Source organism: Alexandromys fortis, unplaced genomic scaffold (assembly GCF_014885135.2).
Source record: "Alexandromys fortis isolate MF-2015 unplaced genomic scaffold, M_Fortis_MF-2015_v1.1 scaffold_510, whole genome shotgun sequence".
Taxonomy (NCBI): domain Eukaryota; kingdom Metazoa; phylum Chordata; class Mammalia; order Rodentia; family Cricetidae; genus Alexandromys; species Alexandromys fortis.
The window spans coordinates 44106-67933 of record NW_026068379.1 but is presented as its reverse complement, the minus strand read 5'-3'; the positions used below and the strand labels follow the sequence as shown (position 1 = coordinate 67933).

General features: G+C 55.2%; 3 protein-coding genes across 12 annotated transcripts; 2 read left to right on the top strand and 1 right to left on the bottom strand.

Moving 5' to 3' along the window:
• Positions 1–1269: 1269 nt before the first annotated feature.
• Positions 1270–6034, top strand: Pou5f1 (POU class 5 homeobox 1). Of its 4 annotated transcripts, none has more exons than XM_050133098.1 (5): positions 1270–1741; positions 4255–4375; positions 4591–4721; positions 5320–5478; positions 5568–6034. In XM_050133098.1, the coding sequence occupies exons 1-5, from the start codon at positions 1352–1354 to the stop codon at positions 5832–5834; spliced, it is 1068 nt and encodes a 355-aa protein (XP_049989055.1). In that variant the 5' UTR covers positions 1270–1351; the 3' UTR covers positions 5835–6034. The 4 variants fall into 4 exon arrangements, with proteins under 4 accessions (XP_049989055.1, XP_049989057.1, XP_049989058.1 ...); XM_050133100.1 differs by lacking the exon at positions 1270–1741 and adding an exon at positions 2175–2235; XM_050133101.1 differs by lacking the exon at positions 1270–1741 and adding an exon at positions 2234–2322.
• Positions 6035–7294: 1260 nt separating this feature from the next.
• Positions 7295–10992, bottom strand: Tcf19 (transcription factor 19). Of its 3 annotated transcripts, XM_050133094.1 has the most exons (4): positions 10853–10992; positions 10060–10597; positions 8711–9260; positions 7295–7557 (listed from the first exon to the last, which is right to left on the bottom strand). In XM_050133094.1, the coding sequence occupies exons 2-4, from the start codon at positions 10295–10297 to the stop codon at positions 7548–7550; spliced, it is 798 nt and encodes a 265-aa protein (XP_049989051.1). In that variant the 5' UTR covers positions 10298–10597; positions 10853–10992; the 3' UTR covers positions 7295–7547. The 3 variants fall into 3 exon arrangements, with proteins under 3 accessions (XP_049989051.1, XP_049989052.1, XP_049989053.1); XM_050133095.1 differs by having other exon boundaries at positions 10060–10971; XM_050133096.1 differs by lacking the exon at positions 7295–7557 and having other exon boundaries at positions 8707–9260.
• Positions 10993–11199: 207 nt separating this feature from the next.
• Cchcr1 (coiled-coil alpha-helical rod protein 1) lies at positions 11200–23792 on the top strand. 5 transcript variants are annotated; one of them, XM_050133091.1, is made up of 19 exons: positions 11200–11375; positions 11998–12113; positions 12415–12481; positions 12564–12777; positions 14270–14573; positions 16939–17102; positions 17202–17337; positions 17468–17578; positions 17772–17921; positions 19238–19348; positions 19453–19559; positions 21035–21147; positions 21349–21394; positions 21595–21743; positions 21823–22011; positions 22094–22195; positions 22945–23096; positions 23204–23369; positions 23528–23792. In XM_050133091.1, exons 3-19 carry the CDS (start codon positions 12466–12468, stop codon positions 23659–23661), a joined length of 2364 nt encoding a protein of 787 aa, XP_049989048.1. In that variant the 5' UTR covers positions 11200–11375; positions 11998–12113; positions 12415–12465; the 3' UTR covers positions 23662–23792. The 5 variants fall into 5 exon arrangements, with proteins under 5 accessions (XP_049989048.1, XP_049989047.1, XP_049989046.1 ...); XM_050133090.1 differs by having other exon boundaries at positions 12350–12481; XM_050133089.1 differs by lacking the exon at positions 11200–11375 and having other exon boundaries at positions 11520–12113; positions 23246–23369.
• Positions 23793–23828: the final 36 nt, after the last annotated feature.

The window sequence follows — 23828 nt, the reverse complement described above, 5'->3', positions numbered from 1 at the left end:
TGCAAACGTAACAAGCACCAGGCCAGCAACCTGAACCCTGGAGGATTCTCAGGCCCAGAAAATCCCTGCAGGAAAGCTAAGGGTAGGCTTCCTGCACCCCTCCTCCTAATCCCATCCCTCGGCCTGGGGAGCTGGGGGAGGGGTGGGTGACGAACACCAGGACGAAGGGAAGCTGGGTACCCTTCTGAGTCTGAGGCTCAGTCTTTGAGGGATTGGAGAGAGATGCTGAAGAGCTCTGAGAGGAACCTTGTGTGAGGGGACGGGGCTGGGAGGGGGTTGGGGAGCAGGAAGTTGTCCCCAGGGGAGCCATCCAAGCCCATTCAAGGGTTGAGCACTTGTTTAGGGTTAGAGCTGCCCCCTCTGGGGACCCGGATTGTCCAGCCAAGGCCATTGTCCTGACCCTCCCCCCCCCCAGTCCCTCCCAGGCTTCTTTGAACCTGGAGTCAGATTTTTTCCCCTCTAAACACCTACCACCCTTTGGGTTTCTCCACCCAGGAACTAGGCTGGAGGCCTGGGATGAGAGGTGGGGGAGAGAGGATTAGACCCTTGAGGAATGAGATGCCCAGGCCTTGACTGTGAGGGGATCGTGGGCCTGAGTGGAGGCCACACAGTGGGGGGAGGGGAGTCCCTGATTGGCTTGTCATTGTCATTAGCCTTTGGACAACCTAGGTTGGGAGATGTATGGAGACATTGCGGGTTGGGGCTGGGGGCCCGGGGATGAGGAACCTCTAGAGTCTGGAGGACCGAATGGGCTGGGCATGGAGCGCCAGCCTCGTCCGCCACCGGCCCCCGGAGACAGGGTGGAATCCTGGGCTTTCCCAGTCTCTGGAACCTACGATTCTAAATGGGTGGATGTCCAGCTAGTAGCACACTTTGTAAGTTGAAGAACTGAGGGGTGGCCCCAGAAATACTTGGGACAGGGCATTCAATAAATGTTGGAGCCTCTGAGAGGATGGGGGCAGTGAAAGGCGGTGCGGGACAGTACCAAGCGGCTTTGGGGTGGGATGGGGGAGCCAAGCACTTGTTTCCTGAGCAATGTGGAGGTGGTCAACTCCGAGGTGTTCGGGGCCCACGGTAGGTGTGAATAGACGTTGAGAGTTGAAAATGAAGGTCCCCCTGGGGTCCTGCCCTAAAGGTTGCTCCCTCAGGATCGCTTCCAGACACAAGCGGGCACCCGCTCGCCTCAGTTTCTCCCACCCCCTTGGCCCACTCCTCCACCCCTCCAGGGGGCGGGGCCAGAGGTCAAGGCTAGCGGGTGGGATTGGGGAAGTAGGGCGGGAGAGAGGTTTAAGCAGTCCCTAGGTGAGCCCTCCTTCCGTCAGGCCCCCGGCTTGGGGTGCCTGTCTTCCCTATGGCTGGACACCTGGCTTCAGACTTCGCCTTCTCACCCCCACCTGGTGGGGGTGATGGGTCGGGAGGGCTGGAGCCAGGCTGGGTGGACCCTCGGACTTGGATAAGCTTCCAAGGGCCTCCAGGTGGGCCTGGAATCGGGCCAGGGGTTGGGCCAGGCTCAGAGGTGTTGGGGATCTCCCCTTGTCCCCCGCCGTATGAGTTCTGTGGAGGGATGGCCTACTGTGGACCTCAGGTTGGACTGGGCCTAGTGCCCCAAGTTAGCCTGGAGACTTCGCAGCCTGAGGATCGAGCAGGAGCGGAGAGCAACTCGGAGGGGGCCTCCCCTGAGCCCGGCACTATCCGCCCTGGTGCCGTGAAGTTGGAGAAGGTGGAACCAAGTCCGGAGGAGGTAAGTGAGATCGGCCTGGGACGGTCGAGGGGACATGGCTGCGCTGGCAGAGGCGGCAGCGATGAGAATTGGGAGCTTGCAGGACAGTCTTCCTAGCAAAGAAGGGGTTGTGGTGACTGTCTATTCCTGAGAAGGACTCTGTTTGAACTAGAAGCCAGAATTGCAAGAATGCGAAACTGGCCTGTATTGTTCCGGCCTGCCCTTGTCATGTCGACGGTCACTATCTGGGCCTGACTGTGCCCCAGCGTTGGCCGGTTTCTGCTCCTTCTCCCACTGCACTTAGCCCTTCTGGGGACTTGGGTCTCTGTCAGACCCAGGCCCTTGGCCTTGGTTAAACATGGCTGGAGGGTGAAAACGCTTATCTTGGAGTTCTTGTTACTCCAAAGCTTGGGTGTGACTGACCGCTGATAGCTTTGGGTAGCGGGAGTTGGAGTTGGGTTCACCTTCAGTCAAGTTTACCGCCCGTCTGTCCTGCTTCTGCCGCAGACCCATGCGTGAGTGACCATTACTCTAAGTGAGCACCCCGGCACCCCCTTGTAGAGAGCTGGAGGTGCAGATTTGATCCATTCAGCCCTACTTCCGTAAGTTGTAAATGCACTCCGCTAGGAGATGCTATCGCTATCTCTAGATCGTGCCGCGAGTGCACGGGCTTTGCTGAGTGACTGATGGCCTCCAGCAAGCCCTGGACGGGACCGCCCGCCGCCAAATGCGCGGCCGTCCTCGGAAGCAAGGGTAAGCAATTAGCCATCAGGGAAAGGTGAGTGGACGCTGGTGCCGGCCAGTATTAGCATTTAGGGAGTTCGAGGCTCCCTCCCCAAGTGCCTGTTTATGCATCCTCTTAGCTACGGGGAGCCCCCTGGGAAGGCATTAGTAGTTTATCTCATGTCTTAAGTGGCCTTAATGAAGCAGGGAGCTTGAACCGTGGTTTACTTTATCCCAAATCCACAAAGAAGGATTTAGAAAAGCTGAGGCGCCAGCTGAGGGCACTTGATCTTTGCGGAGCGAGGTTGGAGACGAAAGTCAGTCTGCTCGAAGGTGGTAAAATCTTTCTCCGTTGAAACACCTTCCGAAGTTTGTGCTACCGCGTTGGGCTGTGCGTCGCTGGCTGCTGGGTTGACCAGCCTTAACTGGAGTATCTAAGACAGACCTGCACCTTCGCTCCTCCGACCTGCTCTGCCCCCACCCCACCCCGCGCACGCTCACTTGCGCCGCCAAATGACCGCCTCCTTTTCCGTCTTCTCCCGCCATTTTCGTCCCGTTCACTCTGAGGCTGCCTCCGCTCTTTGGGAAGCCGGCTCCACTGGCCATCCCATATCCCTCCCCACCCGGGCCCAACCGCCACTGCCTGCCAAGGCCTTATTCGGGCTCTTAGTTTTCTTTTTTGTTTGTTTTCCCGAGACAGGATTTCTCTGTGTAACCTGGCTGTCCTGGAACTCACTCTGTAGACCAGGTTGTCCTCGAACTCAGATCCACCATCTTTTGCCTCCCGAGTGCTGAGATCAAAGCCGTGTGCCACTAACCGCCGGGCCTATTTCGTTGTCCGTCCGTGTCCCCCGACAGGGTTTCTCTATGTAGTCTTGGCTGTCCTGGAACTCTAGAGCTGCCTGCCTCTGCTTCCGAGGGGAGTGCTGGGGTTAAAGATGCGCCTCCCAGCCTTAATTTTAAAAACAAACATTTGTTGTGCTCGCAAGCTTGCCACCGTGCGTCTGTGGGCATCAGAGGCGGTCGTCTCTACACTGCTTATTCTGGGGATCAAGCTCAGTTTGTCTGCTTAGCACCAAATTCGTATTTTAAAATGTGTGGTAATGCCTTAGCTTCTGACGCATCGTCTACCATCTTAATTCGACTTGTCACCTGCACAAGCTGCTACCCTGCCCTCCTGGCTTTCCACAGCTCATCCCTTAGCAAGGTTTTTTTTTTTTTTTCCTCTCACACATTGGACTGTCAGCTCAGGGCATTTGCCTGCTTTGTGAGGTGTGTGGTTTCTAAAGGAACTCTCCGGCGTGGTGGATCCTGTTATCCCCAGGGCTTGAGAGACCAAGGCAGGACAGCTACCTAGCAAGTCCCTGTTTCAATATCTCCACTTGTACTGTGTCGGTAGTTTGGAAACTTCAAAGCAAGCTGGGAGGGCGTGGAGTTTGGAGTCCAATGGACCTGGTGCTCTTTATTTTTGTAGTCTTCCTGCCTGTTTCTTGAGGGCTGGGATTACATGCAGGGATTACCTGGCTCTTTTTGTAGTCTTAAAACTTATTAAAGCTGGGGTCACATGTTGCCAGTGGGGCTGTTCTGGGTAATTTGTTAGCAAATGGGAATTTGCTGGGATGCTCGACCTGTGTTCTAATGCAGGGGACACTGGGTAGTGTAGGTGACCGGTTGCTAGGGAAAGAGCAATCCCTGCCACCTGGGGATAGGGAGCAAATGACACCAGCAGACCGGTTTTTAGTGGGCAGCCTGAAATGCTGAGGTCTGGGGATCCCATGGGCGGAGATTGACAAGTCCTCTTTCTCCTGCAGTCCCAGGACATGAAAGATCTGCAGAAGGAGCTAGAGCAGTTTGCCAAGGTGCTGAAGCAGAAGAGGATCACCTTGGGGTACACCCAGGCCGACGTGGGGCTCACCCTGGGTGTTCTCTTTGGTGGGTTTTCTTCTGCATCTTCTGACCCCACAGCGATCACAGCTCTCAATGTAGTTGCAAGGGGAAGGGCGTTTTAGGGGCTACCTCTCGTTTACCTGTGTAGAGGGAGATTAGAAACTTGAACTGCCTCTGGGAAGAGGTGGGAGCTTGCGAGGAGGGGTCTTGGAGGCCCTGCAGGCTACCTTACTTTCCCTTTGGCCTGCCCGGCTCCCCAGGAAAAGTGTTCAGCCAGACCACCATCTGCCGCTTTGAAGCGCTGCAGCTCAGCTTCAAGAACATGTGCAAACTGCGCCCCCTGCTGGAGAAGTGGGTGGAGGAAGCCGACAACAACGAGAACCTTCAGGAGGTGAGCTTCACATCTCCCCACCCCCCAGGATGCGCAGGCATGCACAGTGCCTTCCTCCCAGGTACCAATCCCACCGGCTCCATCCATTCATCATCGCTTGAAACGCTCCCTCTTCGACCAGAGATGCAGTTCTGTGTCTTGTGGTTGTTTCTTCCCCCGCTTCTAGTGCTGAGGATTAGAACCCAAGGCCTTAATATTTGCTATTCAGTTTCTCTCTTCCTGGGGCCCCCTCATCCCAGGTTTGAGTCTGATGTAACTTAGTTCTGGTCCCTCCCCAAACTCCGTTCTGCTGAGAAAGGGTCAGAGGTTTTTTTTTTTTTTTTGGTTTTTTTTTTTGTTTTTTTTTGGTCAGGGTTTCTCTGTGGCTTTGGAGCTGTCCTGGAACTAGCTCTGTAGACCAGGTTGGCCTCGAACTCACAGAGATCCGCCTGCCTCTGCCTCCCGAGTGCTGGGATTAAAGGCCTGCGCCACCACCGCCCGGCAGAGATTTGATCTAGGTCTCCCCCACCCCGTCCAGGATTCCCCTTCTCTGGGGCCACATCCAGTCAACGCTCCCATAGCAATTTGCTCCCTGACAACTCCTTCCGCCCATGTCCAGATATGCAAAGCGGAGACCCTGGTGCAGGCTCGTAAGAGAAAGCGGACGAGCATTGAGAACGGCGTGAGGGGGAACCTGGAGAGCATGTTTCTGCAGTGCCCGAAGCCCACCCTACAGCAGATAAGCATTATCGCCAAGCAGCTCGGCCTGGAGAAGGATGTGAGTGGTGCCTGGGTCCCCATTCTCTTTTCCCTCCCTCTGGCTTCGGCACCCGCGATCTGATGCCAATCTTCGCTGTACCATCCTAGGTTGTCCGAGTGTGGTTCTGTAACCGTCGCCAGAAGGGCAAACGATCAAACGCTGATTATTCCCAACGAGAAGAGTATGAGGCTGCCGGGTCTCCTTTCCCAGGGGGGCCTGTATCTTTTCCTCTACCCCCAGGGCCCCATTTTGGTGCCCCAAGCTATGCGAGCCCCCACTTTACCACACTCTACTCTCCAGTCCCGTTCCCTGAGGGCGAGGCCTTTCCTACTGTTCCTGTCTCTGCTCTGGGTTCTCCCATGCATTCAAACTGAGGCGCCAGCCCTGCCAGGGGATGAGGTGAGCTGAGGCGAGGGGGAGAGAGGTAGATAGAACCTGGAGCCACCACAGCCTTGGGGTGAAGCTCCTTTACTGAGGAGGGGTCGCAAGCACAAAAAGGGGAAGATGAAGTTCAGTGATGCTGTTTTGATCGTGAGCCTGTCACTCATTTTGTTCTTAAATAAAGCCTGGGACATGTTGGATGGCTAAACTGTCTTCCTTTAGTTACTTGCTAGTCTGGGGATAGAGAAATCCAGTAATGGAGCCTCATGCCCAGGCAGTCCTCAAATAAAGGCGCCTGCAAACTGTTGGGGGTTATGAAATGCCAAAGGGATAGCTGGGATTGGAACTCAACCTACAGAGAAAGATAGGACATCCTTGCTGGTACTTTAAATTGATCTTAGCTATCGTTCATCGGCAGCTGGCCTTGTCCCATGTCACTCTGGAAGTCCTAGTGGATTAACCTAAGAAAACCAAGTCTTTAGAAAAATTGTAGCCCTGGCTGCCCTGAACTGGAACTCAAGATCTACGTGCAGTTGACCACCCAAGTGCTGGGATTCAAGGTGTGCCTCGCCATGGCTGGCCTAAATTGTTAGCTTTTATATTTTGTTTGTATGGGTGCATTTGGGGCTTGTTTTATTTGTGTAAAGTGACTATGGGAGTCACTGGATCCCCGGGAACTGTAGGTTCTGGGAACCGAACCTGGGACCTGAGTCCTCTGCAATTTTCCTAGACAAGGTTTCTCTTGTGTAGCCACGCTGTTCTGGAACTCTGTAAAACCAGGATGGCCTCTGCCTTTATAGAGCGCTGGGATTAAAGGCTGTCTATCCGTAGCTCTTAGCTGCTAACTGCTGGGCCATCTCTCCCACCTAAAAACCAAAGTCTTCAAGCGCTTTTTTTTTTTTTGCTTTGTGTCAGCCCCACTAGAACTCTTGGCCTCTGCCTCCCGAGTCACGGGATTAAAGAGCATGTGCCACCACTGCCCAGCAAAGATTTTATTATATATGGAGTGTTCTGGCTGCATGCCAGAAGAGGGCACCAGATCCCATTATAAATGGTTGTGAACCACTAGTGGTTGTGGGAATAGAACTTGGGACCTCTGAGCCATTTCTCTGGCCCCTCCTTTTAAAGAAAGGACCTTGTGTAGACCAAGCTGGCCTGGAACTCATAGTATGCTTCCACGCTCAACATTAAATGTGTGTGTGTGTGTGTGTGTGTGTGTGTGTGCGCGCGCGTGTGTGTACCACAGCATGGGGACAATGCGTGAACGTCTCTCTCCTTCCACAACGTGGGTCCTGTGGCTCAGGTATGGTCAGTGGGCTCGATAGCCAGTGCCTTCATACACACGTCATTCCTACGGGTGCTTCTGCTGCAGGGAATTCCATCTCACACCACACCACGTCTAGGCTTCCCAGCATTTGGAAAGCGGGCTTAGACTCAAGGATAAATACCCCCATGTGGATGAAGCAAATTTATTTTTATTTAAAGGCAAAGCTCTGAAAAGCCAGAGACCCAGTCAGCTGCGGCACTAGCCATGATATAAGGAAGCCCTGGGGTGGCTTCTGTGATGGTTGCTCCAGCAGCAGGTAACTCTGGTGTCCATGGGAACTTGGCAGCAACACCTTTGGCAGGAAACCATCTTTTATTTTGTCACCTCAGCCATGAGGGTTCTTCAGCCTTGAGTCTATGGCAATGGATTTCTCCTGTGCTCATTCCCTCCTTTGAAGAAAGGAGATATTTCTCTAGATCCATTCTTTTCCAAAAAATGAATGTTTTGCCTGTATATATGTGTGCCTGGAGGCCAGAGGCCAGCAGATGTTGGATCCTGTGGGACTGGGGTGAGCTGAACATAGATCTTCTGCAAGAGCAAAAGGGCTCTTGATCACTGAGCCATCACTGCGGTGTGAGTTCCACTTAACACTATCACTGCCCCTAAACCGGAGGAGCCACCTATGTGTCCTCTGGCCTGCAAAGCCCAAGCTGTGAATCCAACATGGCATCCTGGGTGGCCAATGCAGGCCACAAGGTACTGGACATCACCGCCATCCCAGGCTACTGTCTTGTGGGTGGCCGCAAAGGTGCACAAGGCTCCCCACTTCCAATGACAGGAGTCTGGGGGTGTTCCTGCGTATCTTGTAGTCTAGACCTCGCCTCTGGACCTAGCTAGAGCAGCCCCAAAAGGGGCTCCAGGCCTGTGGGAAGCAGGAACTTGGAGGGTAAGGGGTGCCAGCAGAGTCCATGCCTAACACACAAGGTGACTCCTGGAACCCCAGCAGGACAGATCAGCTTCCATTCTGAGTGCCCTGTCCTGATCTTTACTTGGGGAATTTGAAGCTAGCCTGGGTTATACAGTGAGACCCTTTAGTCAAAAAGCAAACAGGGTTAGAAAGATGGCTCAGCTGATCTTTCCAGAGGATTTGGGGTCTAGTGCCCCACCAGTTAGAGGATCCAAAGCCTTCTGGTCTCAGGGTACTGCATACATGTGGCATCCTAAGTTGACCTGCTTATTCTAGTTTTTGTTTTGAGACAGGGTCTCAGTATGGGTCAGGTTGGTCTCACACTTGGCAATCCTGTCTTCTGCCTCGACTATCCAGTGCTGAGATTGATGGTGTTTTATGTATATGGTAGGACGCCAACCCTGGGCAAGTCAGGTGCATGCTAGCTAATGTCTCAGTGAGGCACTCCTGTGCCCCACCCCCTAGATTCTAGTTCTAACCCTTATTCCTGCAACCTCACACACATTTCCTGCATTTACGGATGAAAGCTAACCCGGATGTTATCCCTGTACCTCTCATCCCTGCCTTCTAAGACTTCATAAAAAAGAGTCTAGGGTGTGAGGTGTAGACAGGCTAACACTGAGGACTCAACTTACCCATTGGACACCAGAGCGGCTTTCTCCATGCGGAGCTTCTTCCTGGGCTCCATCAGGACTGACAGGGGGCACAGGGAAGCCTCGCTCTCGTCGTCCAGTTCTGCCAACACTCTGTGAGCCGATTTCCTCCTGTTCCTTGTGGGCGGAGTAGATGAAGCCCCCACTTCGCCAGGTTGGGTGGGAGCAGCCAGGCTTTGTGGTCGGCCTCCACCCCTGGAGAAGGTGAGGGGCTGGGGCTGCAGCTTGCTGAGGCTGCCGATGGAGTTGAGGATCAGTGTGGCCTTGGGGGCAGAGGAGAGGGTGCTGAGTGGCCGCTGGGGTGCCCCCTGAGGGGGCACCATGGGCTGGAAACCGGCCCCAGCTTCTCCCCTGGACCGAGGGACAGTGATGGCAGCAAAGTCCTGAGGTTTGACCCGGACTTGTTGGAACATGAAGTAGAATTCCGAGGAGCTGGTTCCTGCTTGCCCTTCAGGGCCAAAGGTCAGAAGGTCACCATCATTCAGCTCCAGCCTGTGGCCTCTGGGCAGTCGAACATTATTGACCAAAGTCCCTGTTGATGGTGAGGCACAAGACAAGTGACAAGTACTGTGACCTGGCCATTTGGTTTTCAGGGGAGCACCGAGGACAGTCCCACGAATGGGAAGTTTTCTCGCTGTGGTCCTGCTTGAGCAGATCTACCCCTAAACAGCTCCCATTCTTATATTTTTGAGACAGTTTTAATCTGTTGTTTAGACTGGCCCAGAACTCAGGACCCTCCTGTCTCAGCCTCCAGAGCGCTAAGATCACAGGGCGCGTGCACACTCGCGCGCGCGCGCTCACACACACACACACACACAGCCATACTTGCCCCCTGCTGCCCTTTTCCTTGTCTGTAAACTGTATCAGCTCCAGCTACACGTAACCACTGGCCCGTAACAGCAAGCACTCACGCTCACTGTTGGCTGTTACAGACCAATGCCGAAAACCTCAGATGAGGCTTCTCCAAACCTTGCATCTGACCTAATAATAGGAAACTAAGAACTGGAGATGAAAGAACTGTGGACTGTTGAGGCTGCCTTGGCCTGGGTGGAACACTGCCTTCAGGGGAACAAGTCTGAGCTTAGTACTAGAGTGTCCCGCTGTGACGCTTTACCAATGACACCCCAGCGCCTCCTTCCTAGCCCAGCGTGAGCCAAAACAGCCGAGCAGGTTAGTCCTGGGAAGAGCTGACTGCACAGCTCTGGCGGGGAGACCAGACCTGATCCTGCTTGTCTGTTCACGGGACACTGACAGAGAGGCTGGGAGGTAGATAGCGGGGTCCCAAAGATTCCCTACTTATGCCAACCTGGGGCTGCCTGCTCACCGCTTACCTTGGCTGCTGTGGTCCTCCAGGCTGACCCTCCAGTCGTCCCCTTGGAGCTCAGCATGCAGCTCCGCATGGACCCCAGAGATGAGGCCCGGCTCCTGCTGGGGCCGCAGGGCCACATCACACAGGTCAGCCCTGCAGCCCAGTCGGTAGGTGCAGCCCGACCTGGACGGGGGGTGGAAGGTGTAGAGATCACCGCCCCTGCCGCCCCCTATGCGCAGCAGCTGGAAGCAGGGCAGCATCTGGGGTGCTCCCTCGGCACCGCTTCTGCCACCTCAGCAGCTCATCACCGCCCCCGCTCCTGGGCCACGCACCGCGGGCTTCAGGTCAGTGCTAAGTGACGTCAACAGCTGTACCGTGGGCAATGCCAATGTGAGAAATAACAGATTCAGGGCGCCAGAGGCGGTAGTGGCTGTCAGGACGAGACTTAAAAAGCAGTTCCAGTGAAGTCCTGATGCGATGCAAAACCAGGAAGACGTCCTGCGGGACCTCGGGGGAGCCGGATTCTCGGGCCGCAGAGCATCCGGGGAGGCTCTAACAATCTGTGCAAGGCAAAGCTACTTTAAGCGGCAGCTGGGAACATGCAGACGGGGTGGGGAGGTCCTGCGACACGAACGTGCGTGCGGCACGGACGTGTCCCCTCGGCTGTAGCCCGGAGCCGGGAAACTTCCTAATCCAGGTGGAGCACCCCTTTCTGTCCGCCCCCGCTCTTCGGTCCCTCGAGGGAAGAGAATCCGCTGTCACCCACAAAGCGCGGCGCAGACAGGTCCCTGATACTGCTACAAAGTGGATCTCACCCTTTCCTTTTTCGCTTGCGGGGTAAACTGAGGAAGGGACTCCACACCCTACGCCCCTCGCTCCCGCTGCGGTTTGACAGCCAGGAAGCCGCCGGGAGGGCGCGGCTTAGGCGCGCGCCGCGCAGACTCCTCCTTCAGAATTCCCGGGTCCAGCTTCGCGCCTGCGAGCCCGCCTTCCCCCTCCGGCTGCTTCTGATTGGCTATCCGAGTTGCCCTCTTCCGTTCTACTGGATGAGGCACAGGGAGGAGCTGTCCCTCTCCCGCCCTCCGCCTTTTCTGATTGGCTTACACGTTTTCCCGGGTTCCCGGGGTGGGGTGGGGCCGTCAGGGCGCGGAGAAGGCCTTAGGCGTCATTGAGCCTGCGCGCACCTTTCTTCTTCCTCCTTCCGGCCAGGAGAAATGGTGCTTTAGAGCATTTAGAGCAGCCCGCCAACCCACCCGCCTCGCGCATGCGTGATCGGGGTGTGAAGCCTGGACCGGGCTCGGAGTAAGGGGCGTGGCAAGAGGTTGGACCTCGCGCCGGGTAAGGGGCGTTCGGCCAGAGTCGGTTGGGGGCGGAAAGGGTCTGAGAGGGGGTACTAGGGTGGGTGGACGGGGTCCGCAGGGGAAGGGGGTGCAGGAACCCAGAAAACAAACAGATGAGGGGGGCGAGACAGCCTTAGCGCTCAGGGTGCTCAGGGGGATGCGCCAGGGGTGTGTGCAGGAGAGGAGAGGGGATACCGGAGGACAGGGAGCGCAGGATAATTCCGTCCAGAAGGATGCAGACTAGAACTAAGAGGAGAAGCGTGTAGAATCTCTGGATTGCGTGAAAACAAACAACAGCAGCAGCAACAACAACAAAAAAGACATTTGAATTCGGATGGGAGTTGGACAAAGAAGATGCTGTAGGTCTCCGAACAGAGACGGGCTTCGGGAATGGAAGCAGAGGGGACGGGGATAGAGAGAAACTGAGGCCGGTTACCGAGAGGCTCCGTTGAGATAGCAGGAAGCTGGGTTCCCGGCAACGGGCTCTAGGCTGCTTGCGTTCCCCGGGGATCCTAGGGAAGCCACTTAACCCCATATGTGGCCTCATTCTTCTGGGGCCAGGCCTTGGGCTAACGCTTTGAAAGGAATTGACCCAGAAATCATGGTTCGTTGGTACCTAGATGGGCTCCCCAACATCCCTACCATTCCATGGCGAGAACTGTGGAGACCGGGCTCCCTACGAACCCTCTCACCTCCAGCCCTGAGCTGCAGGGACCGTAGACCCTTAAGGAGGAAGGTAAGGCACCACCCAGAATCCTGTAAGTAGAAGCTATCTCCAAGGCACCCTCTGGCTCCCATCCCAGTATATTTACCTCATGGTTGTTGCTGCGTTCGTTCTCTTAGGAACGTGACTGGGACAGGCAAGTGGTTTGGTTTTCATCTGCCTTCTTAGGGAAGTAAGGAAAGAGAAGCTTAGAGCCCTGTGGGTCAGTCAGTAACTTTAGTATTTATTTTATCACTTTGTTATTATAGGACTTTCTCTTTGGAAGGTGGCCTGATAACTGAACTGGAGTGTCCTTGTTTCTCCTATTGTCCAGGGGAACGTACATGCCTGGAGACACGATCCAGAGGCTTCAGATAAGACAGAGATGTTGCCACCTTCAGGTCAGTGAGGCCAGTCCAGGAGGCTGGGGGTCCCCTCTCTCGCTGAGAAACTGACAGTCTTTTACTCTTGTGATCCCCTCAGGTTCTGCTGGGCTGGTTCCTCCCTCTCACTTCCAAGCTCGGCCCCTTCCAACTCTGCCAAGAATGGCCCCGACTTGGGCTTCCAACATTCCCCTGGTCCAATCCAGGGCTGGCCAAGGTGTCGTCGAGAGGCGGTTAGATACTCAGAGTCCTACGGTGACCATGTGGGAACAGGATGTTTGTGGAGATGGACAGGGGACAGGGCGGAGAGGCAGGTAGGGGTCGGACTTGCCCTTGGTTCCATCACTTGTGTGGTTTTCTGTAGGTGTTGTTGGTGCCTACAATGCATATACCATATGCACTGGGTATAACAGAGAGCTCTGGGCTTAAATTCCCAGCTACCAAGGAATGTAACTGTCTAAGGGAGGAGATGGGTGGCCCAGAAGCTGTTGGGAAGCGAGATGACACGTAGCTTAGACATGCTGACCCGGTACAGTGTTCCATACTGGTTCTTTTTTTTGTTTTTGGGTTTTTTTTTTTTTTTTTTTTCGAGGCAGGGTTTCTCTGTGGCTTTGGAGCCTGTCCTGGAACTAGCTCTTGTAGACCAGGCTGGTCTCGAACTCACAGGGATCCGCCTGCCTCTGCCTCCCAAGTGCTGGGATTAAAGGCGTGCGCCACCATCGCATGGCTTCCATACTGGTTCTTATGGAGTAGTTAAAAAGGTCTATACGGGCTGGAGAGATGGCTCAGAGGTTAAGAACACTGGTTGTTCTTCCAGAGGTCCTGAGTTCAGTTCCCAACAACCACATGGTGGCTCACAACCATCTACAATGAGATCTGGTGCCCTCTTCTGGTGTGCAGACATACATGCAGGCAGAATACCATATACAAAATAAATAAATAAAATCTTTAAAAACAACAGATTTCAGCTGAGCTCACATCTTTAATTTCACCACTTAGGAGGCAGAGGCAGACAGATCTCTGAGTTCAAGGCCAGCCTGGTCTACAGCCAGTACTGTTACACAGAGAAACCCTATCTTAAAAAAAAAACAAAAAGTCCTTTACAGGATTATGCCTCTGCCTATGACTATGCTCTGAATATGTGTTTTAAGATTTTATTTTTGAGCCGGGCATGGCCTGCCTTTAATCTAGAGCAGCCAAGGCAGGTGGCTCTCTGAGTTCAAGGCCCCTCCCTGGCCTACAGACTGAGTTTCTAGACGGCCAGGGCTACATAAAGAAAACCCTGTCTGGATAAAAGGAAAGAAAGCAAAATAAGATTTTATTTATATCTATGTGTGAGCATGCATACTTGGAGGCCAGAAGAGGCTGTAGGGTTCTCTGGAGCTGGAGTTACAGGCGGCTATGACCATCAGATGTGGGTGCTGGGAACTGAACTGGGGGTTTTGCCAGAGCAGCCAGCACTCTCAGCCACTGAGCCATCTCCCCAGCCCCCAGGAATATGTCTGTGTGAGTGAGAATTCTTTGAAGCCTGGAGTCTGACCTGGTACTTGCTCTACAACTCAGACTGCCCTCGAACTCACAGAGATCTGCCTGCCTCTGCCTCCCAAGTGCTGAAATTTAAGGTGTGCACCATCACTGCCCGGCTGCTCAAGGTGTTCTTATGATGGTATAAGTGTAGAGATCCTACTGCCTCAGCTTCAGCCCCTGCTTCCCCACATAAAGTAGGGGGTCACTATCCTCTTTGCTGTCTCCACCCTCCCCGCACTACCCAGGATGCATCTCACCCGTGCCCACTTGTCTTTGAAGGTCTCTGGAACTGGGGGTCTCCAGCGCCCTGAGCCAGCAGGCCGAGCTGATCTCCTGGCAGCTCCAGGACTTGCGGCGGCTGGAGGAGGAGGTCCGATCGCTAAGGGAGACCTCGCTGCAGCAGAAGATGCGGTTGGAGGCGCAGACTCTGGAGCTGGATGCTCTCGCCGTGGCAGAGAAGGCTGGCCAAGCTGAGGCTGAGGGCCTGCGTGCCGCCTTGGCTGGAGCCGAGATGGTCCGGAAGAACCTGGAGGAGGGGAGCCAGAGGGAGCTGCAGGAGATGCAGAGTCTGCACCAAGAGCAGGTGAAGATGGGGGCGAGAGAGTGTGCACTTCCCAGCGAATTGCAGGGAGCCTGGGGGTGGAGGATGGGGTGGGAGCAGAGCCATGGCATTTTGGAAGGGGAACGTGGGTGTTTTGGTCTTACTCGGGCTGCAGTTGTTCTTGGGGGTCATGTGACCTGGCATCATTTGAAACTCTCCCAAGTAGTATTTCCCAGTTCTTTGCCAGGTACCCTTCTAGGAACCTCGTGGAGGGAGGGAGGAAAGCGGGTATGGATCCCGGGAAAGACTGAGAGAACATTGTTCAGTCAGGATGCCCACGGCTTCTCTTTGCCATCCTCGAGGTAGGAGCTGCCTGGGGATTCAGTGACCAGGTTGTCTGAGTCTCTGCTGTCATGAATGGAGCGGACAGCCTGGTGGGGACACATTTAATGTGGCTTTAGCCAGCTGCAGCTGGAAAAGTGCTGCAGGGTGCAGGAGCACGAAGGTGGCCCAGGGACAAGGAAGGGCAGGCACCCCAGGCCCTGGCGAGGTCAGGAAGGGAAGCTGTAAAGATGAGTGTGTTGTTTGTAATATCGGGGCAGCAGCGGCCGAGAAGGCTCCCCGAATGTGTCGCTTCCCTAAGCAGACATCCGCTTTGATATTTGATAGCCTGTGTAATTGGTACCACGGTCAGAGGGCAACTCCACAGTCATTGTGAGACAGCTGTTTGCTTTGCTGTTTGTTTTGATTTTTTAAGACAGGGCTTCTCTGTGCAGCCTAGCTGTCCTGGGACCTGCTTTGTAGACCTGGCTGGCCTGGAGCTCACAGATTCTCTTGCCTCCGCCTCCCAAGTGCTGGAATTAAAGGTGTGCGCCACCTCGCCGGGCTCCAGAAAGAAAAGCAGGCTAACAACACAATCAGACTTGTATTTTACGTCGAGAAAGACTGTGCAGGGAGAGCCTCGGGAGAGCTTGGGGAAGTGCACTGTCAGGCAGCAGGCTTGGTGGGTATGGCAGATCTATTTTGGGGTGCAGGGGTGTGTTAAGGCAGGGTCTGGATATGTAGCCCTGGCTGGCCTTAAACTTGACAGTCCTCCAGTCTCGGCTTCTGTTGCTGTCTGAAAGCACCAGGCCAGAAAACAACTGGGGAAGGAAAGGGTTTGGCATATGTAACCCTGGCCACGTCCACTGAGGGAAGCCAAGGCAGGAGCTGAAGCAGAGGCCAAGGAGGAACACTGTCACTGACTTGCTCCTGGTGGCTTGGTCAGCCTGCTTGCTTATGTAACTCAGGACCCACCCCACTGTGGGCTGGGCCCTCACACATCAACTATTAATCAAGGAAATGTCCTTGCCTATGGGACAATCTGATGGATGCATTTTCTCAATCGAGGTCCCCCCCCAAACTCTAGCTTGACAGCCGGGTGGTGGAGGTGTGCACCTTTAATCCCAGCACTCAGGCAGAGGCCAGCGGATCTCTGTGAGTTCAAGATCAGCCTGGTCTACACAGTGAGTTCCAGGACAGCCAGAGTGGTTACACAGAGAAACCCTGTCTCGAAATAAAATCAAAAAATCCTTTAGCTTTTGTCAAGTTGACCAAAAACTCATTAGTATGCGGGTTTATAGACATTTGCCACCACATGCTCAGGACCACTGGAGGGTGTGTGTGTGTGTGTACATTCAGGTGTGGAGGGGCGTGAGTGTGCGTGGCACAGGTGGAGGTCAGAGGGCACCCTCAGGCGTGGGTCCTTGAGCTCCTTCATGGTATTTTATTGACCTGTAACTCTATCATGTAGGCCAGACCTCCTGTCCCATAGAGCTGGGTGATTACAGGTGTGCCCAGCTTTTGGCTTAAATTGTGAGGCAACCGACTGAGCCATCTTTGCAGCCCACAAACCCGCAGGCAGGAGGAGGCGATGCTTACTGGGGCTGTTGGTGGACACAGGGAGGGAGGGAAGAGAACGGGCAAGAATTGATGATTGAAACTCGCAAGAGAACCACATGCAGGGAAGTCTCCATTTGCTTATAGCAGGGTGGTCTGTGGGTGGCTCTCTGAGACAAGGCCCAAGGTGGGGGAGCTGCCCCCCTTAAAGATGACTTCTGTTTATGTGAGTGGTGTTGGTAAATGTATACCACACGTGTGTGCGGGCACCCAGCATCAGGAGAGGACACTGGATCCTACCACACGTGTGTGCGGGCACCCAGCGCCAGGAGAGGACACTGGATCCTACCACACGTGTGTGCGGGCACCCAGCGCCAGGAGAGGACACTAGATCCTCTGAAGTGCCTGCTGTGGGTGCTGAGGACTGCACGAGTTCTGGATGCACGGGAAGCGCTCTCTCTCTCTCTCTCTCTCTCTCTCTCTCTCTCTCGTCTGCCGGGTCCCTCTCCAGCCCCTTCTCCCTCCACAGATGTCCTCCCTGACCCAGGCTCACCAGAAGGCTCTTGCCAGTCTGACCAGCAAGGCTGAGGACTTGGAGAAGTCTCTGAGTAGCCTGGAAATGAAACGGGCAGGGGAGACCAAGCAGCTGGCTGTGGCCCAGAAGGAGGTGGAGCTGCTTCGGAGTCAACTGAGGTCAGGGGCAGGGGCGACTGGGAAGGGCCTAGCGGGTGACGGCATGGGGGCACCTGGGCTGTTTCACTGAGGACTCTCCCGTTTCTGCCTCCACCCTAGTAAGACCCAAGAAGAGCTGGAAGCTCAGGTGACCTTGGTCGAAAGTCTGAGGAAGTATGTTGGGGAACAGGTCCCTCCTGAGGTTCAGAGCCAGGCATGGGAGCTGGAACGGAAGGAGCTTCTAGACACCGTGCAGGTGAGGACAGGGATGGCCCGGAGGAGAGAGCACAACTCCCAGGGAGGGAGGCCATACTGTCGCAGGGCTCAGACTGCCTGCCCACTGCCTGGGTGTAGCACGGAGACTCACTGGCGTGTCTTCTGCCCAGCGCCTGACGGAGGACCGCACTGACCTCCAGGCCACCGTGGAGTTGCTGCAGGTTCGGGTCCAGAGCCTCATGCACATGCTTGCCCTACAGGAAGAGGAGCTGACCAGGAAGGTAGGACTCCCTCATCCGCCAGCCCCTGACCGACTGCAGGCCTTCCCTCTCTGGGGGCAGTAGTTGGTGTGCTGCCCAGACCCACTAGGATTCTTTTTCTCCAAAACCTCGCTCCTCGCTGTGGCAGGGCAGATAGAGCAAAGGTCACTCCGTCCGCCTCCTCAGGATGCTTCTCCTGCCTTCCCACATGCAGATCCAGCCTTCAGATGCCCTGGAGCCCGAGTTTCCTAAGAAGTACCGATCACTGCTGCGCTGCTGGCGGGAGAAGGTGTTTGTCCTCATGGTACAGCTCAAGGCCCAGGACCTGGAACACAGGAACTCCATGAAGGGGCTGAGAGACCAGGTCAGGGGCTCTGTTTCTCATCATTCTGCACTCAGCATCTCACACAATTATGACAGTTTTGCTTTGGGTGGTCACCATGTGCTGGGCACAGGCCCTGAAGAGATGCCTACGTGTTCCCCAGGAGCTTCATTTCTGAAGGAAGACGAAGGAATAAGTAGAAGAATGGGTGGTGTCAGACAGATGTGCTGCAAGGGGAAGGAGAAGAATGAGTGATGTCACACAGATGTGCTGATGTCACACAGATGTGCTGCAAGGGGGAGATAGAAGAATGAGTGATGTCACACAGATGTGCTGCAAAGAAAAAGGTGTTGACAAGACTGAAGTGGATAGGCAGGGTGGTCAGTGATGCTTCCGATCCATCAGGGCAGGGCATGGTCAAGACAGGGTTTCTCTGTGTAGCCCTGGCTGTCCTAGATGTTGCCATGTAGACCAGACTGACCTTGAATTCAGAGATCCAGGCCTGGGAAGATGGCTCAGTGATTAAGAGCACTGGATGCTCTTCCAGAGGGTCCTGGTTACATTCCCACAACTGGCAGCTCACAACTGTCTGTAACTCCAATTCCAGGCAATCTGACACTCTCACACAGGCATACATGAGGCAAAACACCAGTGTACAAAAAGTAAGATTTTAAAAAGAGAGAGCGAGCGAGAGAGAGCAAAGAAAAGAATTGAGAGATCCAGCTGTTTCTGCCTCCCAAGTACTGGGGTTAAAGATAGGTGTGCACCACCACTGCCTGGCTTTCTTTCTTTCTTTCTTTCTTTCTTTCTTTCTTTCTTTCTTTCTTTCTTTCTTTCTTTCCCTTTCTTTTTTTTCTTTCTTCCTCTTTCTTTCTTTCTTTCTTTCTTTCTTTCTTTCTTTCTTTCTTTCTATTAGCACATATTTATTTAGGTGGGTGTAGTGGTGCATGCCTTTAATCCCAGCACTTAGGGAGGGAGAAGCAGAATTTCTGAGTTTAAGGTCAGCCTGGTCTATATAGTGAGTATCAGAATGGCCAGAACTACATAGTAAGACCCTGTCTTAGGGGGAAAAGATGTGTTTATTTTATTGTATGTGTAGGAATGTTTTGCCTGCGTGTAAGTATATGTACTGTGTGCCTATGGAAGTCAGAATGCTTTGGCTCCCCTGGAACTGGAGTTACAAATGGTTATCATGTGGGAAGAGGGAATTGAACTCAGGTCCTCTGCAAGAACAACCAGTTCTTTTAGCCAGCTGAGTCAGTGTCTCCAGCCCCACTTCAGGAATTCCTGCCCTTGTCTCCTTCAATCTCACGGCTTTGGCTCCAGACTTCCTTGCCCAGCTCCCTCTGCTCCTCTAGGTAGCAGAGCTGCAGGAACAAGTGAAGTCCCAGAGCCAGGAGCAGGCCATCTTGCATCGCGCCCTACAAGACAATGCCGCTGAGCTGGAGGTGGAGCGGATGAGCACCAAGGTCTGAGCCAGGAGACTTGAGGGAGGGGGACAGAGACCCTGACCAGACACCGGGGAGGAGGAGGCTCTAAAGAAGATACACACACAAAGCCGCATCCTTACCAGACCCTGCAGATGGAGCTGAATCGGGCTCAGGAGGCCAGGCAGAGGCAGGAGCAGCTGACAGCCTCTGCTGAGGAGCAGCTCAAGATCTTGGTCCGCGCCATGAGCAGGTATCTTCCGTGGGGCGGCGGGGTGGTGGGGTGCTGCTTCCCTGAGCAGCCTCGGGCTGAAGGGTGCAGAAGGGGGGCACCTCTATCTCACAGCATCGCCCGCTGTGAACTGACTCACCTGTGGTTGGAGGGGATCCTGCTTCCTGCAGGTCGGTCCAGGAGCCTTTGAAGCTAAGTAGGGCAGCTGGGCGGAGCCACGGCTTCAGAGCTCAGTGATAGGATCTGTCCTTCCTTCTCACTCAATGCCGTTTAGTTGGGGAAAGCATCTAAGCCGGACAGCCAGACTGGTCTATAGCTCAGCATAGCACTGGCCTGACGTTCAGGAATCCCTGGAACAGACTAGTCAGAGGAGCCCTTGCCCAGATGTAGAGCGTTGCGCGAGCCTCCTGCCTCCAGGAAGCCTCCCAGGCTTAAGAGTATCTGAAACCCCAGCTGAGGGAGGCAGACAGTGCCAGAGCCTGAGTAGCAGCCTGCAATAGAAGCCTCACTCAGAGCTTGGCCAGCCCCAGTGCCCACTGTTGGCTGCTTTGGGTTTTGCTGAGCGCTTCCCTGGGCTATGGATTGCAGATCCAGGGCGGCTCTGACCTGGGAGCCTTGATGGTTCCTCACTGCACACTGCAGGCCTGGCAGGATGGCACATGGCGGCTTTAAACCCAGACTCAACTACTTGGGACTCTGTCTCAACCCTGACCATCCCTTCCCTGCCAAACCAAATGAGATGCCCTAGCCATGGTGTTGATTTTGTTCTCAACTGGATTTTATTTTGAGGTTTTTTGTTTTGTTTTTGTTTTTCAAGACAGGGTTTGGGCTGTCTTGCGTAGCCCTGTCTGTCCTGGAACTTGCTCCGTAGACCAGGCTGGCCTCTAATTCAGAGATCCACCTGCCTCTACCTCCCTAGTGCTGGGATTAAAGGTGTGCACCACCACTGCCAAGCTCAGCTGGATGTTTTTATCTGACAGTCACTAAAGCTTAAGCATTTATGTTTTTTAGGTCTGCTAAGGAGCTTGATTGATTAATTGATGTACTGTGACCTTCAGGGTCTGCCAAGGTCTCATCCCTCCTAGTGGTCTCTGTCCCCCCTTTTCTTGCTGCTTAACAGCCTACCTCCCCACTTATGTAACAGTACAGGACGGATGTGTCCTGTGTACACCCTGCAGGTCCTTCAGGACAGATGTGTCCTGTGCACACCCTGCATGTCCTTGAGGACAGATGTGTCCTCTGTACACTCTGTAGATCCTTCAGGACAGATGTGTCCTGTGCACACCCTGCAGGTCCTTCAGGACGGATGTGTCCTGTGCACACCCTGCAGGTCCTTCAGGACAAATGTGTCCTGTGCACACCCTGCAGGTCCTTCAGGACAGATGTGTCCTGTGTACACACTGCAGATCCTTCAGGACGGATGTGTCCTGTGTACATACTGCAGGTCCTTCAGAGATGAGGGGAGGGGAAGGGCGAGTGACCTGTGCCTTTTCCAGCACTCAGGCCAACTTCCATAGCACCATGACCAGGGTGAATCAGGCTGTAGCCCGGATTCCCAGCCTCAGCAACCGACTCAGCTATGCTGTCCGTAAGGTCCATACCATTAAGGGTACGTATAGCAACTGTGGGGTTTCCAGCCTGTCCCCACTGGCCCAGATCCCTTCCTCTTAGCCCTAGATCTGACCCCATAACTATCCTCTGTTGCCTTGGTAACTGTCACTGCCCTGTGCCCTGTGCATCCCTGCCCTGTGCCCCGCTGTCCTTCTGTCCGTGTATAACCATCTCCCTGTCCTTTGCTTTTCCTTCTCAGGTTTGATGGCTCGAAAACTGTCGCTTGCCCAGCTGCGCCTGGAAAGGTAAAGGACAGGTGTACCGAGGTGGAGGGTGTGTGGTGTCGAGGGCGGTCTGGGACAGGCTACTGAGGTGTGGAGGGCGTGAGGATGTTGTGTGTGGTCTGGTATTGGTTGCCAGGACTCAGAAAGGACAAGAAAGGATAGAGACATGGGCCAGGTGGCTGCTGAGGGAGTTTTCTCTGACTTCCTCCTTTCCGTCCCAGCTATCCCCCACCCCCACCCCCACCCTCACTGGATGCAGACCTGAGCCTTGAGCTGGAACAGCTACGGGAAGAACGAAATCGCTTGGATGCAGAGCTGCAGCTGAGTGCCCACCTCATCCAGCAAGAAGTGGGCCGGGCACGGGAGCAAGGTATGGCAGCCCTGGTGGGTGTGCGGGGCCAGGGAAGCCTTGGGGTCTGAAGCTCAGGTGCCTAGAAACTTCCTTTTAGGGGAGGCAGAGCGCCGGCAGCTGAATGAGGTTGCCCAGCAGCTGGAGCAGGAGCTGCGGCAAGCCCAGGAGTCCCTGGCCAGCGTGGGGCAGCAGCTGGAGGCAGCCCGGCAGGGCCAGCAGGAGAGCACAGAGGAAGCCGCCAGCCTCCGGCAGGAGCTGACACAGCAGCAGCGGATCTACGGGCAAGGTGGGCAAGGTGGGCAGCGTGGCAATGCCCGCCATCCTTCAGGATGGGCAGCTCCTGACCCCGCCTCCCACCCTCACTGCAGCACTGCAAGAGAAGGTGACTGAGGTGGAAACGCGGCTGCGGGAGCAGCTCTCAGACACCAAGAGGAGACTGAACGAGGCTCGGAGGGAGCAGGCCAAGGCTGGTGAGATATGCTGGGGAGGACTTGGCCCTCGAATGGCCTAGCTGTCCTGGAACTCGCTCTGTAGACCAGCTGGCCTCCAACTCACAGACCCTCCTGCCTCAGCCTCCCGAGCGCTGGGATTAAAGACGCTGGGATTAAAGACGTGCGCCACCACCGCCCAGCATAAATCCTCACTTTGTGATCTGAGCCCGCAGCAGCAGCTAATACCAGGTGACCTCCCTGGCTCCTGGCCTGTGTCACTGCCCCTCAGCAGACACCACGGGCGACTGCTGTCACCAGAAACTTAACGCGGATGAGCATGAGCAGAGGCGTAGGGTGAATGTTCACGTCTTTCTCCATGCGCCCATGGTCATGCGTGTAGACAGGGTCGTGTGAGCTGGAGACATGATGGGTCAGCTGCACACCACCCCACAGCAGGGAAATTCTCTAATCTTGACACCAGTGTCAATTCCATGAGCCTTCGCCACACACGGTGGCTCTTACTATCTTCCCAGCACTGGGGAGTGGGAGGCAGGATAGTTTAGGGCCAGCCTGGGCTACATAGCAAGGCCTGCCTCAAAACAACAGCAGCACAGATGACAAGCCTTGCCTGAGGAGTTGCTGTCAGGGACGAGGAAGGCACTGGGGTTCACAGTGCCCAGGATCCATGGCATCTGCCCACTCGCGGTGTGGAAGAGACCCTGAGAGTCAGAGCTGAGAGCTCGGTCTGATTTTTTGGGCTCTGGGCTGACCCACTCCCATCTCCTTAGTGATTTCCTTGCGCCAGATCCAGCACAAAGCCGCTCGGGAGAGGGAGCGAAATCAGGAGCTCAGGCGCCTGCAGGATGAGGCCCGGAAGGAGGAAGGGCAGCGGCTGGCCCGGCGAGTGCAGGAGCTGGAGAGGGACAAGAACCTCATGCTGGTAGGGGACCGCGGGAGCAGGGACCTGGTAGCTGGTGTGAGGAAAGCTGTAGTGGTGGGGGCGGCCCGCGGGCCCTGGTGCGGTGCGGCTGACCCTTTCCTTCCCAGGCCACCTTGAAGCAGGAGGGTCTCCTCTCCCGTTACAAGCAGCAGCGCCTGTTAGCCGTGCTTCCCTCGGGAATGAATAAGAAGTCGGCAGGGTGCAGCTCCCAGCTTGTAGGGTCCCCAGATCCTGAGTCTCCAGCAGCTGCACCTTCCGGAGAATCTGTGAAAGGTAGAAGAATTCCGCCGAAAGGCCCCCCCCAGGCCTGAACCCCGAAGGCCCCTGGCCTCCTGTGCCCAGGACCCTCCCCTCAGGCCTCCCATCCAGTGCAGTCCCATGCCCTGGGCAGCACTGAGCCTGTTCTCACCCTGCAATGTCCTCTGTGTCAGGATCCCTGACTGTCCTGCTCGACAACCTGCAAGGCCTGAGCGAGGCCATTTCCCGAGAGGAGGCGATTTGCCAAGAAGACGTCCGGAACACCCCGTGCTGCCCTTCAGACCCTTGCTGTGGGGAGGAGCAGTGAAGCCAGCCTGGAGCTGGATCCCCCGGGCTTGGGCAGGGGCCAGCCTGACCTGTTTCCCAGCAAGCCTCGGGGCCCCAGCTCCCACCAAGTCTGAATTCTGCAATAAATAAAGATGGCTATAGTGGGGCGGATGCTCGGAGTTGTCTGGACTCTCCCTGAAGCCAGCT